The 12,939-nt window shown below is 38.9% G+C and overlaps 1 protein-coding gene across 8 annotated transcripts in view; it reads left to right on the forward strand.

The window, feature by feature from the left end:
• The window catches only part of TTLL7 (tubulin tyrosine ligase like 7), a 105,639-nt gene that overhangs the window by 66,061 nt on the left and 26,639 nt on the right, over positions 1–12,939 (forward strand). For 7 of the 8 annotated variants that reach the window (XR_013636194.1, XR_013636195.1, XM_073357227.1 and 4 more), the window contains 6 exons: positions 1,097–1,191; positions 2,254–2,401; positions 2,489–2,562; positions 8,344–8,479; positions 9,258–9,344; positions 12,418–12,613. Coding sequence is in view for 6 of the 8 variants with exons in the window: in XM_073357227.1 (XP_073213328.1) it covers positions 1,097–1,191; positions 2,254–2,401; positions 2,489–2,562; positions 8,344–8,479; positions 9,258–9,344; positions 12,418–12,613 (736 nt within the window). In the remaining 2 variants the exon portion in view is untranslated. The remainder of the gene's footprint in view (positions 1–1,096; positions 1,192–2,253; positions 2,402–2,488; positions 2,563–8,343; positions 8,480–9,257; positions 9,345–12,417; positions 12,614–12,939) is intronic. The other variant, XM_078854102.1, reaches the window with a different exon arrangement.

The following is a 12,939-nucleotide window of genomic DNA, read 5'->3' on the forward strand; positions in this document are numbered from 1 at the left end:
TATATTAACATATTAAATATATCCATGTGTAACTATATTATTCACTTGTATTACGTTATTCTCGTAAAATGACAGGATATAAGATATTAAGTAGTACAATGTGCTGTAATTACTTCTCATGTTCACTGCAGGAATGCTGCTGTTAATGCTGCAGCTGCAATCTAAAATGTTAACAATACAGGGATATTTTGAAGGCCCACAATTTCAAAAATCAGCATGAACTTCTGCATGCCATGTTCCCTATTTGCACATGTGCAATCCTGTGTGTGTGTGGGCTCACGGGCTCTGGCTATTTCTATGTGCTATGGGTGCATGCAATTGTGACTTAAAAATTTGGGCCAAAATAGCATTTCAGAAGTCCCAAAAATTACACTATATCTAACTACAATTTCACTGGTATTTAGACATGCAGTACATAGATAACTTATTGGAAAAATTAATAAAACTACCTGGTGTTTACCTTTAACTTATCCAAACACATCTAATCAATGTAGTTTTACTTTAAATATTTTACATTCATAAAATCTTATTTAAAATGCATCTGTCCTGTCAAGTGACAGTTTTCTGTAATATGATGTATGAGAGTTGGGTTTGAGTTCTTGCCCCCAGAGGCCCAGAGATTAAATGCTCTACTTCTTCTTTCAACATTTATCTACATGCATGATTTTAAGCATGGACTACCAACATTCTTAAAGTTAACCATGTGTGTAAGTGTTTGTACTATCAGGGAGCTGAACAACAAAAACTCTTTGGCCTGTGTGCTGCCAGAGGAGACAAGTCTATCAGATTATCTAAGAAAGATTCAGCCTGGTAAATCCTTGGATGGGAGACCTCCCAAGAAGAAAGTAGCCAGTCTTCTCCCACCATGTTTTTAATGACTTTTCATGGTTTTTCTTTTAATTCTGATTGAATGGTATCTCTCCTGTATAATAACTTTCATTTCGAATGTTCGCTCTTTCAGTTTTCATGATATTGGCTTCCTAACATTTATTTTATTAATCAAATTATTTTTATGTCAGTAAATTTTTAAACAAGTCTTTATGACAAATGTGTGTATATTTCATATGCTGAAATATTTTCTGTTTCAATTTTTCAGATTAATCGAGCCCCAAGCTTTGGAACTGACCAAAAAATAGACTATGATGTAAAAAAAGGTGTTCTTCTAAATGCACTAAAGCTTCTCAATATACGGTAAACTTGCATTTTAATCCTCACCCTACTTTTTTTTTTTTTTTATAGGAGGGTGACGTTTACTGCCCTTTTTTTTTCTGTTGAATGTGGGAAAATCATGGGATATGCGCAGGATGGAAAATTTGTTACCAGTCTTAAATTGTGTGAATGGCAAAGTTTTCTTATTTACCATTTTTACTATGTGTACGTGACTCAGCGTTAACTTTACTCCTCATTAGTGTGCATTATAAAAAAAAAAGTACTGATTACCATTCCTGATTCTTGTTTTAATAATTTTTCACTTGGGTCTCAGTGCGTGGATGGTAAGTGCTGGCATAGGTACACTGTCATTTTGGTAGTTTGTTCTGACGGCAGCGGCCTCCACAATTGCAATCCATTTCTACTAACACCAGAACACAGAGGTGGGGTAAAGTGGAGGAAATGGTGCAGTTTTCAGTTGTAAACCTAATAGAAAATAATTAAGTTAAGGTCAATGTGGCACATTGGGTGGTAGCACAAAGTCAGTACAGTACACTTAAAAGCACAGAGTTATCATAGCCATAAAAACTGATACTACAAGAATTCATTCTTAAGCAGTATTTATTTTTTCATCTTATCTCTTTATCTATAAGATTTATAGCATAAAGTGTTTGACAGGAAAAAACAGAGGTTTTCTTTTACAGTCAAAGCATCTCTCAGCTCAAATGTGCTATGAAATGACAACCTGTACACAGTGGTTAATACATTAGACCCTTGTCCTGGAATTGGATCTGGGAGGACAGACCCCTATGCCTGTGCAGTACCCCATTGATTTTAGTGGGATTCTGTACAGCTATAGAGGTCTGCCTACATGGAGTCCCATTAAAATTACTGGGGGGTTCCACACCTGTGCAGACCTGATTGCATGTTGGGACAGTATCCTGTGACTGTGCCAGATAAATATGAACAAAAGATTTCATTATAAAAAAACCTAAGAATTCAGCTATGTTTATAACAATGTAATGCAATCTTCTCCTAATCCTGATTAAAAGATATTACTTTCCAGATTAACTGAGTCATATCTGAATGTAATCTGTATTTTAGGACAAGTGATAAAAGGAGAAACTTAGCCCAACAAAAAGCTGAGGCTCAAAAGAGACTTTATGGTCAAGGCTCAATGAAAAGACTGTCACCAGGATCCTCTGACTGGGAAAAACAGCGCCACACGCTAGAGAGGAGAAGAGAAGAACTGGTATAAAGGAATTTTACAAAGCTACTCCTCCTTCCCTCCCAAGGCTCGTACTCAATCAGTTTTAATTCTTTCTTACTTGATTTCTAGAAAGAAAGACTTGCACAAGTTCGTAAACAGATTTCCAAAGAAGAGCATGAAAACAGACACATGGGGAACTACAGGTAACTGTGCCCTCCATCTTTCTGCTTGAGTGGGATGAATCAGTCCAGAATTGAATGATTTATTTAAGGATAATGGAAATGTGAGGCAATGATAGATTTTCTGCAGAAAAATTATTTACAGGAATGTATTTTAAGTATTGATGTGCACCAGATGCTGTCTTTTTTCCCAGGTAATAGAACTTGTAATCCAAGGTGTGTGTTTGCATCTGGCATTTATAAGGCATCAGTTATGTGGTCTATAGGCACTAACATAATTACCTGAAAGACTTGGACATAAATGTTGAGTGCACGTAGAAGCATGGCTGCAGATAAAGGGCCTGTTCCTGCAGCCAGGCAATAATCCTATTGCTAGCAAGCTGTAGGCAGAAAGGGGGTGATAATGATGATGCCTATCTACGGTATGTCTTTAGGTATCTTTGCCTTGAAAATAACAAACAACAATTTTAATGAAGCAAAGATCGCATTACTTAATAGTATGTTGATTTTGTTATGTTCTAGACAAAGCACACTGTATTGATTTAATATTTGAAAAGACAAATTTAAGTACACAACAATGAGTAAGTATCTATGGTAAATATTATATTTGAAAGTAACACCCTAAGAAATAAAGGGTGTTTTTAACATCAACTCCAGGACTGAGGGAGTACATAGGTGAGCATTATGCCACCGTGCACTCTGTATAATTCGGTCAGATACCAGGATCTGACTCTGTACTTTTAAGATACAAGTAAATTATTGTTTTAAAATGTTAATGAAAAAAATCTAGATTTAAAAAAAAAAAAGCTGCCTTACAATATGGAAAGATGAACAATCCATTACTATTGTTGCATGGGATGACATGAGTGTTTTAAATGAGAACCGCAAGAAACTTGTATGTCTGCAAGTTGACAGACCTGTTTTAGACCTTTGAGTGTAATTGTTTTGTGAACAAATGGTCTCTTATATTAGTCAGGCATATTTTCTTCTGCCTTTGTCTTGCACTGAAATAGAAAACACTTTGGATCAGATTCTTCCCTCATTTTCACTGATCTAAATGCACAGTAACACTATTGGCGTCATATAATACCTGTATAATTGAGAGCAGAATGTGGCTTATTATCTTCTCAATGTATAAATATAGGGCAGTATCCTGAGAAGTACAGAGGATCTACTAGGCAACTATAATTCCCATTGATTTTAGGACCAACTCCATAATTTTTACTGAAGAGGATATTGATGTGAAATTCAAATTTATTATAGAAGTGATTTTCCAGAAATCAATTATCTGAGGTTTTGTGCATGACAGTATCTGGGCAGTAGAATATAGTCTCAATGCTTTCTTTTTTTTTATGGGAGAAAACTTACCAACAGATTCATACTGGCTCAGGATGCCTTTTTCATAAAATGAGACTTCACACCTTATATTCACTCACTCTCCCTTACAGTCCTCTTAAAACTTTGGAGATCCCTCAAGAAAAGTGAAATTAATGTTTGTGACAGTGGGGAAGCTTCTACTAGCTATTTCCCTTGCCTTCTCTGATGCACTTCTGGCTCCTACTAAGGGCGCCCTGGCCCTCTCTAATTCTCCCTTGCTCTCTGTGGAACTTCTATGGTTGCTCCTAATTTATCCATTGGCACAGCCTTGTCTGTAATGCACACAAAGCATAGCTGCTGAATGGTTATGAATTATGCTAGGTTTTAATTTGTTTTAGACCAGTGAAAAATTTTCCATTGGCCTGAGATCACTGAATATTCACCATAGCATTCACTAGAAAACTGTACGTAACCCTTCTGCCAGGTGGAGCCAGCAGCAACAAGGGCCAGGTTCAGTATCTAGGGGTTCCTTTTCAACAATACAACACAAAACTGGCTCAAGCCCCCACCCAGTGACCTGGGACAATTACATACCACCCCCTGGGTGCCTCTAAGAGGCAATACTTCCCCTCTCGCAAGCACAGAGTCTGGGTGTAGCAAAAGCTTTTAATAAAAGGACGGAAGTAACTCAGCATTAATTTGGGAAAACACCGCAACTAGGGTTCATAAACACAAACCATGAGCAAAAGACCCATCCCCAAGTAAGTTGGGCAGTGTCCTTTTCCCCTCAGGTTCTTAAGTCCAGCAACCCAAAAGTCCCTTTAATGTGTCCACCCCTTCTCTGTATCCCACTCACAGCTGCTGTCCTTGGCCAGTGCAGCCCCAAAGTTCAGAGGTTCATCTGCAGAGTTCACTTTCCACCCAGTGTGGAGGTGGGGGTAAGGAGGCACCTTACATGTTTCATTGCTTGGGCACTCGCTCATCACCCCAACGGCCGACTGCTGCTCTTCTGCGTGGCTCTGCTCTGGCCCTGGCTCTCCGCCAGCCATGCTACTGGCCACTCACCAAGACATCTTTTGCTCCACCCTTGTAACACAGCTCTCAGTGATTTCAGCTGTTAGTGATGGAGCCTCACTGCTGGTGCACACTGGGCAGTGTCTTGCAATAGAGACACTGTCCGAAAGTAGGTATAATATGTAGACTTAGGTATCAGTGATTTCAGCTCTGCAGCGTGTAACAAGACTCTCACTTGAATCTAAATTACTTCTTTTATTATACCATGGAGAGAGGAAGGATCAAATGGTGTCTAGGACCCTTAAATAGGGCCCACCCCTGTATCAACTCATTGGATTTTGGAACCCAAGTCTCCTGCCTAGCGAGTGCTGTTCAGTTGAGTGAGTGTCCCTCCATTGGGGTATGCCAGGTACAGTTCTGCTGCTCTCGGTTCACACAACAAGGATAACAACCCTTTTGTACTCCTGCCCCAATAACAAGGAGACTGGGGATCTGACACCAGCCACAAGTGATCATTTGGGCAAGCAATCCGATCATGCTGAGCACCTAGGCAGGGTGGGTGTGTCCATGCAAACGAGATTACCTTCTGAAGTCTTTTTCCACAGTTCACCACTAGATATCAGGGGAGAACTCATTAGGACCCTGCTTACATGTACAAAAGTATATCTGAACCAAAGCTACTATGTTTATTTTAAACCAATGTGTGTGAATCTAGACTAATGCAATTTTATGAAAACTGAAAACCAAAAGTTTTTTTCACATACAGTTGGGAAAAAAGACCGTTTGTCCAACCACTGGATAAGGGAGTGCTACATATTGCTCTCCAGCAATCTTCTCTGGCAGATGCCTGGATTATATTAAGTCTAGCGAGAACATAACCACTCTTCTCCATCTGAGTGAAGGTCACTGCAAGAGGTAGCTTTTCAAGGAGCCAAACATTGTGAGCAGGCAAAAGGGGAGCAATTCTTTTTCAAAATTCACAAGACTTAGTGTATGTCTACACTGCACTGCGAAACCTGCACTTGTGGACTTGGGGTTTCCAAGTCTACGGTTGAGCATGCACACTGCATTGTAAACCCAGGTTTACAGTTGCTGGAACTGAATCTCTCAACTATGCTAACGCATCTACACTGCACTATGCAAATCTTCTGACCTGGGTCTATGGCTTGAGCTGCGTCCACACTTCAAAATGACAGGGTTTGGACCAGAGCCACAGTGGGACTGGGCCTTGGACCCACACCCTGCTCCTGTGTGCTTGTGTAACCTTTGGGTGGGCTAGAGTTCACTTCGTTACCTTTCTCCAGTGCCTAAAAAATACCTTCCAGCTCCCTTAGAAGAGTAGCTGGAGACTCAGAGTTCAGTCTCTAAGGATTTTCAGCAAGGATTGCATAGGGTCAGCCTCCTCCCCCCATTTAAGTCTCAAAAGGAAATAAGAAATAAATTTAAATAAAAAACTGTATAAAATCTTATGATAAAGAAACAAATAATAATCTAATTTTTACAGCATGACATGACTATTTTATAATCCACAGACATTACCTATAAATGTGAATAAAGAAAACAAATTAAAATCTGAACAGTTCAGTCCCCACAGAAATACAGTGAGAAGAACCTGAAAGTTCCCAAAAGCTTAGGTTTTGTTCACCTAAGTCTCAGTCTTTGATCACCAAATGTATACAATCTGCTGAGTCTAAAACCTCTTACTCCACTTGCTTGTAGGAATCTTCGGTTGGAATCCATGCAGACTCTTCCTCTGCTGAAATCACTTCTAGCCAGTCAGCTAACTGATTAACCAACCACTCAGTTAAGTGTATAGATTTGAAGAAAAAAAACACATTACCAGAAAATACAAAACTGAGAATAGCAAAATAGAAATGTCTCTTTCCCCATTACTACATTTAAAGAAAAGCTGGTGACTCAGACTAGTTGAGACAATTTAACTAGAACAGTTTGGCTAAAATCAAAACCACATTCAAAGCATACAATTAAAATAGAAGAAATTATTTGTCCCTCCCAATTTCCCCTTGCTATAATTAGCATTGCCCAGGCTTCCCTGTTAGAGGGTTAACAATATCACTAACCTGCTGCAACATGCTTCAGAGTTAGGGACAACAGCCTGCTTCTTGCTCCTGGGCTCAGCTTTTCCCAACTCACACAGGACACATGGCCTTCTGCAAAGCAGCTGCCCTGACAGCTCGCCCTCCTGGAGTCTGACCCCAGCAACAGGGAACCTATTGGAGCAGACCCAAAACTATCACACCCAATTCCAGAAGCGTCTGGATGTGGAGTGCTTAATCTGCCTAGCAACAGTGACCCGGACACAGCTCAGTCCTACCTCCCCCAAAATGGGTCTCTCAAAGAGTTATCTCCCTATTAAGCACATGGTTACACTTGCTTACTGAAGTCAGAAAGGCTTGTGTGTGGACAGTAAGGGGGCTTAGGCTCAAACCTGAATCTGAGCCTGGGTTTACAATGAAGTATAGACATACCCTTAGAGACCCACTAAAATACACCAGTTAATGATGCTGACTGATTATAATCTAAAGGAGTACTTGTGGCACCTTAGAGACTAACCAATTTATTTGAGCATGAACTGTAGCTCACGAAAGCTTATGCTCAAATAAATTGGTTAGTCTCTAAGGTGCCACAAGTACTCCTTTTCTTTTTGCGAAAACAGACTAACACGGCTGTTACTCTGAAACCTGATTATAATCTATTTGCCCACTTAATGTAGATTAGAAATCAGTCACCAGGTTTTACAGTCTCTGGCTATGCTTCAGTTTTTCCTGAAAAGTAGATTAGGGATGATTCTCTTCAGAGCCAATTGTTTCTTTGTAAATGTACATAAATCACTCAGTCCTATTTTTGCATTGTCATAATCTTCCTACCCACAGTTGTAAAGAATAATGGTCATAGCTGCTGTAATGGAAAATTGGAGCCACTCTCCATCTTTGTTAGATAATGTTTTTCTAATAGTGAATGTTCCTGTCCATTATGTTAAAAGGGTTACTGGGGTAGTGCAGTATGTCTCTAAGCTTTAATGTATAGCATGCCCATAAAAGCGTAGTAGTTAATCAGTAAGATTTTCAATCCTTTTGTATTGCTTTGTTCCAAAACAAAATATTTCATGCCTCTGAATTCAGCATTTTGTTAATGTTTCATGCCTCATTCACATCTGAAGTTGAAATTTCAGTGAGTATTCCAAGACTCAGTCATGATATTTCTGTAGAAGAACCTGCACTGTCTTCTTTCTTTCCTTCTTTCTTTCGCCAATTGCTGGCTAAAGCATGTGTGTGTCCACTGAGCTAAATTTAGGTGAGAGAGTCTTATTCACAGTATGCATTTAATAGTAATTACAGACTGCCTAAATCTCCTACATGAGTTTTGTGAATTAGTTACTTTAGTTGTATTCCTTGTGTGGTCAGTAGCTCAACTTTGTTCTACTTGTCTCCATTTCATTTTTTCTAATTGTAGGCGAATTTACCCTCCTGATGATAAGCTGTTACTTGAAAAATATGAGAGTTTGTTAGCCATTGCTTTCCAGACGTTCCTTGCTGGGAGAGCAGCTTCCCTTCAGCGGGAGTTGAATAACCCTTTGAAACGAATGAAGGTACTAGTGTGCAGAAGTATTGGCTTTAAAGTTATGTATCTTGGAATTCCATGACCCAGCATGAAGTTTTGAATCAGGTTTGAATCATCTTTGCTCATGTGTCATTAATAACAACACCTTATAATTTTTCTGTAGTTTTATTGTTGTTCTTCATGTAGCTTATTGGCCAAATTCCTGAGTCTGGATGAACTGCACTGGACATAAGACCCAGGGTGGAGATAGGAAAAGTGGCTTTAAGCCACTTTTCCATTTTCTTGATCCTCAGCCTGACCTGTGGCCAAACGAAACCCTAGCATAAACCCCCATAAAGACAACTCTGCCTACTGATAATTGCCTTCTTTCCCCCAGTAATGGTCCCAGGCTACTCCGGGATGCCCACTATAGCTGGATGGGACAACCGCTGTCATAATGCCAGCTCCACTATCTTTATGGCCCTCAGGGGAAATTCCTAGAGATAGCCACTTGAAGAATGGATATATTTGAAATGGCCAAATTATCATGATTTAGAAGTCATTGTTCAAATAATTGATTTCCACTGGAGTGGCATACATCAGAGGAAAGAATTTAATATCAAGATTTTATTATTTTATCAAACTAGTCTTTGGAAGCATGTGAATACACGTATGTGCACACACTAGTGTTTAGTGATTATTTGATCAGAAAATCACTTTTAAATCTCAATCCAAACTGCCACTTTACTCTTGGAGGAAAGGTGGGATGTGTTTTGAGTTGTCGTTTTTATTTACATCGCTTTGCATTAATTAATTCACATTTTCAGGAGGAAGATATTTTGGATCTTCTGGAGCAATGTGAACTAGATGATGAAAAACTGATGGGAAAATCCACTAGGCAACCAGGACCCAAGGTGTGTGACTGATTTTTAAATTAATTTGTGCCAAAGATGATTAGGCTAGCCAAGCTGCAGGCAGCAATGGATGGGTTGGTTACAAGGCACATGCATATTCTTCCCCTACAGCCTTGTGGAGCTTAAGCTGATTTGGAGATGAGCTCCTCGGCCCATCTGTGAGGGGGCAAACCATGACTTTAAATGGAATTATAAAGGAGGAGCTATGCATGGGGAATTTTCTTCCTCAGAGCTCCCTTGTATAGGTTTTTTTGGGTTGCAGCAGGGGTGAAGATCTGGGCCCAGGAAATTGCCATCTGCCCAACTAAATTCCCAGGGACGTGCTGGCCACCACTTCCTGCAGCTCCCATTGGCCGGGAACGGCAAACCGTGGCCACTGGGAGCTGCGGGTGGCCGTGCAAGTGTAAACAAACCATCTGGCAGCCCACCAGTGGATTACCGTGATGGGCCGTGTTCGGGCCACAGGTTGCCCATCACTGCTTTATATCCTTCGCCTATCTCAAAGGGGTGTTGTGAGCCTTAATTTATTAATGTCTTTAAAGAACTTTGAGGTCATGGGATGAAAGGCACTCTGGAAGTTCAAAGTATTAATTATGATTATGATATGTGTGTGACTTGATGTACTGCTAAAAGTGTCATCCTGCTACAGAGGATGTTTCATGTCCAGAATCAGATTTTAATTGAAATGTGTATTAGTTTTAGCGTAGTTCCTGTGGATAGTGCACACAGTTCATATGAAGCCCATTGCATTAAATTCATCTTCTCACCCATCAGCAAAGATTAATTACTGTATTATCAAGCCTAAATTATTTATTTGCCTACATTCTTCAATCCTTCTAACTCAGTTTAGAAAAGCTCACATTTTAGGTGTTTGCATTCACCTGAATTTGTGTGTGTGTAAAGGAATAGAAAAGTTTCACCGCATTTTCTGTTGCTCAAAACATTACCCTCATGTACAAATCTGGGACTGCACTTCCTGATCAAAACAAATGCTAACTAGAGACCTGATCTTGAAGTGGAACCTTACACCCATATGGACTCTTACTCTTGTATATCTGTATGCAGGGTTGGGACCTAAAAAGGATTTGTGTATACCCAATTGATATTAAAGGGATTTCTGCAAGAAATCATTAAACTTAAAGGGAGTCTGTAAGCCAATGGGTTAACTCTCTGTTCCATGCACCAAAGAACGCTCTCCAGCCCCAAGATTCCAATTCCTTTTTCTAACTGGGGGGTGGATAATTTTAAAGCCTCCAGAAGGTGCTTCACACACACTGGAAGGTTTATTTCCTCATGTTCAATATGTTGTACTGTTCTTTGTACAGTGTGTTCACAAGAATAAAAAAAATTTAACCTGCAAAATAACAGGTTTTTAGAGGAGATTAGTAACTGTCATTTTCCTGTGGAACAAAACAGAATGGATTTACATGGGGACAATTTAGATTTAACAATTAGGAAACATTTTCTAATAATTAGAATTACTAATCAATGGAATAAGTTGTCAAGGAAGGTTGGTAAATCACATTTACTGCAGCCTTTAAAACTGTTGTTCATTTATCATAGATGATTTAGAGATGTTGGAATCAATCTTGCCACGATGCAGAGAAAAGGTCCAAATGATCCATAAGAGATCACTTTCCGTGCAAATGCGTTTCTGTCATCTGTGTTTTTTCTCAATTTATTTGAAATCCTTTTTGTTTTTACATTTTTGTCTTCAACTTTTATTTGTATTGCTGAAAATTCTTCTTAGTTAATTGATCCAGGGAAGGTACTTTCTGTTTTTGAAAAAGTACCAACCCAATAATGCACCTAAATTGATCCTTGTGGCAAGGGAGTGTTACCCTCAAAACATACTTCATTTAACTTGAATAATTACCAAGACCATACAATGGCAATACACTTCTTCCACAGTCTCTTAGCTGGTTTGGATTAAGATAAGCATACTGTGCCTGACAGGTTGCTATTAAAATTTTTTCGCCTTACCTTTACGGAGAAAAGTCTTTGAAAAGAGGTGTCTATTTTTAAACTTCATGCTACCTAAGTGCTATCTAAGGAGGTTTGTACTGCTGCCCATCACCATAGTATCTGAGCACAGTAAGGCATATAACATTTTAAATTCATGCTGAAATATTTTCCAGCATGACTCTGACCTTCCCCAAAACAAATTCAGTTATCATGTTAACTTTTGCTTTATAAACTTAATTTGCTATCAAATATTCAAATAGGAAGATGAGATGGTGACAATATGGTATAAGCCTTACAGTTAGTAGTCATTGGAAAGCAGACATATAGACATCATATGGCTGTTCAACTGGGAAAATGGTTAATTACCAGAAAAAAAATAACAATACGAGACTTCTTGTGGTGACAAATATAACAGAGGGGATTATTAGCACTGATGTTCCTGCTTTCTGTCTGCTTCATGGTTGGTGGAAGAAGGCGAATTCTCAACCTATGCTTACTGTTTCTACAGCTGTTTCTCAGTCTCCTGCTGTTTTTTTCTCATCTCCCAATTCTTTTTATGATGGTGCAAGATTAATTATCTAATGGTATATGATCCCATGTGCATATGGAGCACCAGAGTGATACCTAGCAGAGCATGCTCTCTTCTCTCTGCTTCTGTTTTCTGCACCATTTATTTTTATTTTCTCTTTCAAAACTGTATTGACCAGAGTTGTCTGCTGTGCTTATTGTCTGCATGTTACTGTCCTTGGTAAGGTATAGCTCCAGCTATTATAAACATATGTAGTGACTAAAATCTATAAAAAATGATATTACATCATTGACTTATATCACCTTATAGAAATTAGATGTGTGAACTGTACAATTAAAAATCCTTTCATAACATACTGTGGTATTGTGGGAAATAATAAAGCAATTACCATAACACACATCCCTGCCATCAGTGAGTGAGAGAGAGAGCATTAAGTCCCCAGTTCCGGAAAGCACATACTGAAGTAAACTTGAAGTAAAACCTAAAGCATTTGCTTATGTGCTTGCCTAAATAAAGGCCTAAGTATGCTCCTTTTGGGCAATGGAGGAATTTACTATACATTTTATTTTTTTATATTAGCCCCTGTCTTCTATGCCAGAAAGTTCACAGACCTTAAAAAAACAGAGGAACTACAGTAGTGAGAGTAGCTGTGACAGCAGCAGCAACACATCAGAATGGGAGGAGGAAACTGAAATGGAAGATCACAATGAGAAAAAAGAGATGAAAGAGTCATATGAGCTTGAAGAAAACAAGTATAAATTATTAGAGCGATCCAGTAAGTGAATGATCATAATTTTGTTTAAATCTAATGTGCACAAAAAATCATATAAGATACTTCTGTGCTGCAGAACTTAACAGTGACAAAGTTTTTATTCCTGAAAATTGACTGACTGTACCTTGACACTAGATCAGCTGGAGTCACAAATTAGCTTGTTTGATTCTTCTTCTTTAAAACCCAGTTCCAGCTTGATAGAAGAGCTGTATCAAAATAACCTACGCAGGGCTTGCTGCCAGGTTACTACTTATTAAAGAAAAGGATGAACATTAGCTACCATTGGGTGTGTTGTGTATGCTTCTCTTTGTTTTCATTACTTCTGGCAA

This window comes from Lepidochelys kempii, chromosome 8, assembly GCF_965140285.1.
Source record: "Lepidochelys kempii isolate rLepKem1 chromosome 8, rLepKem1.hap1, whole genome shotgun sequence".
Taxonomy (NCBI): Eukaryota; Metazoa; Chordata; order Testudines; family Cheloniidae; genus Lepidochelys; species Lepidochelys kempii.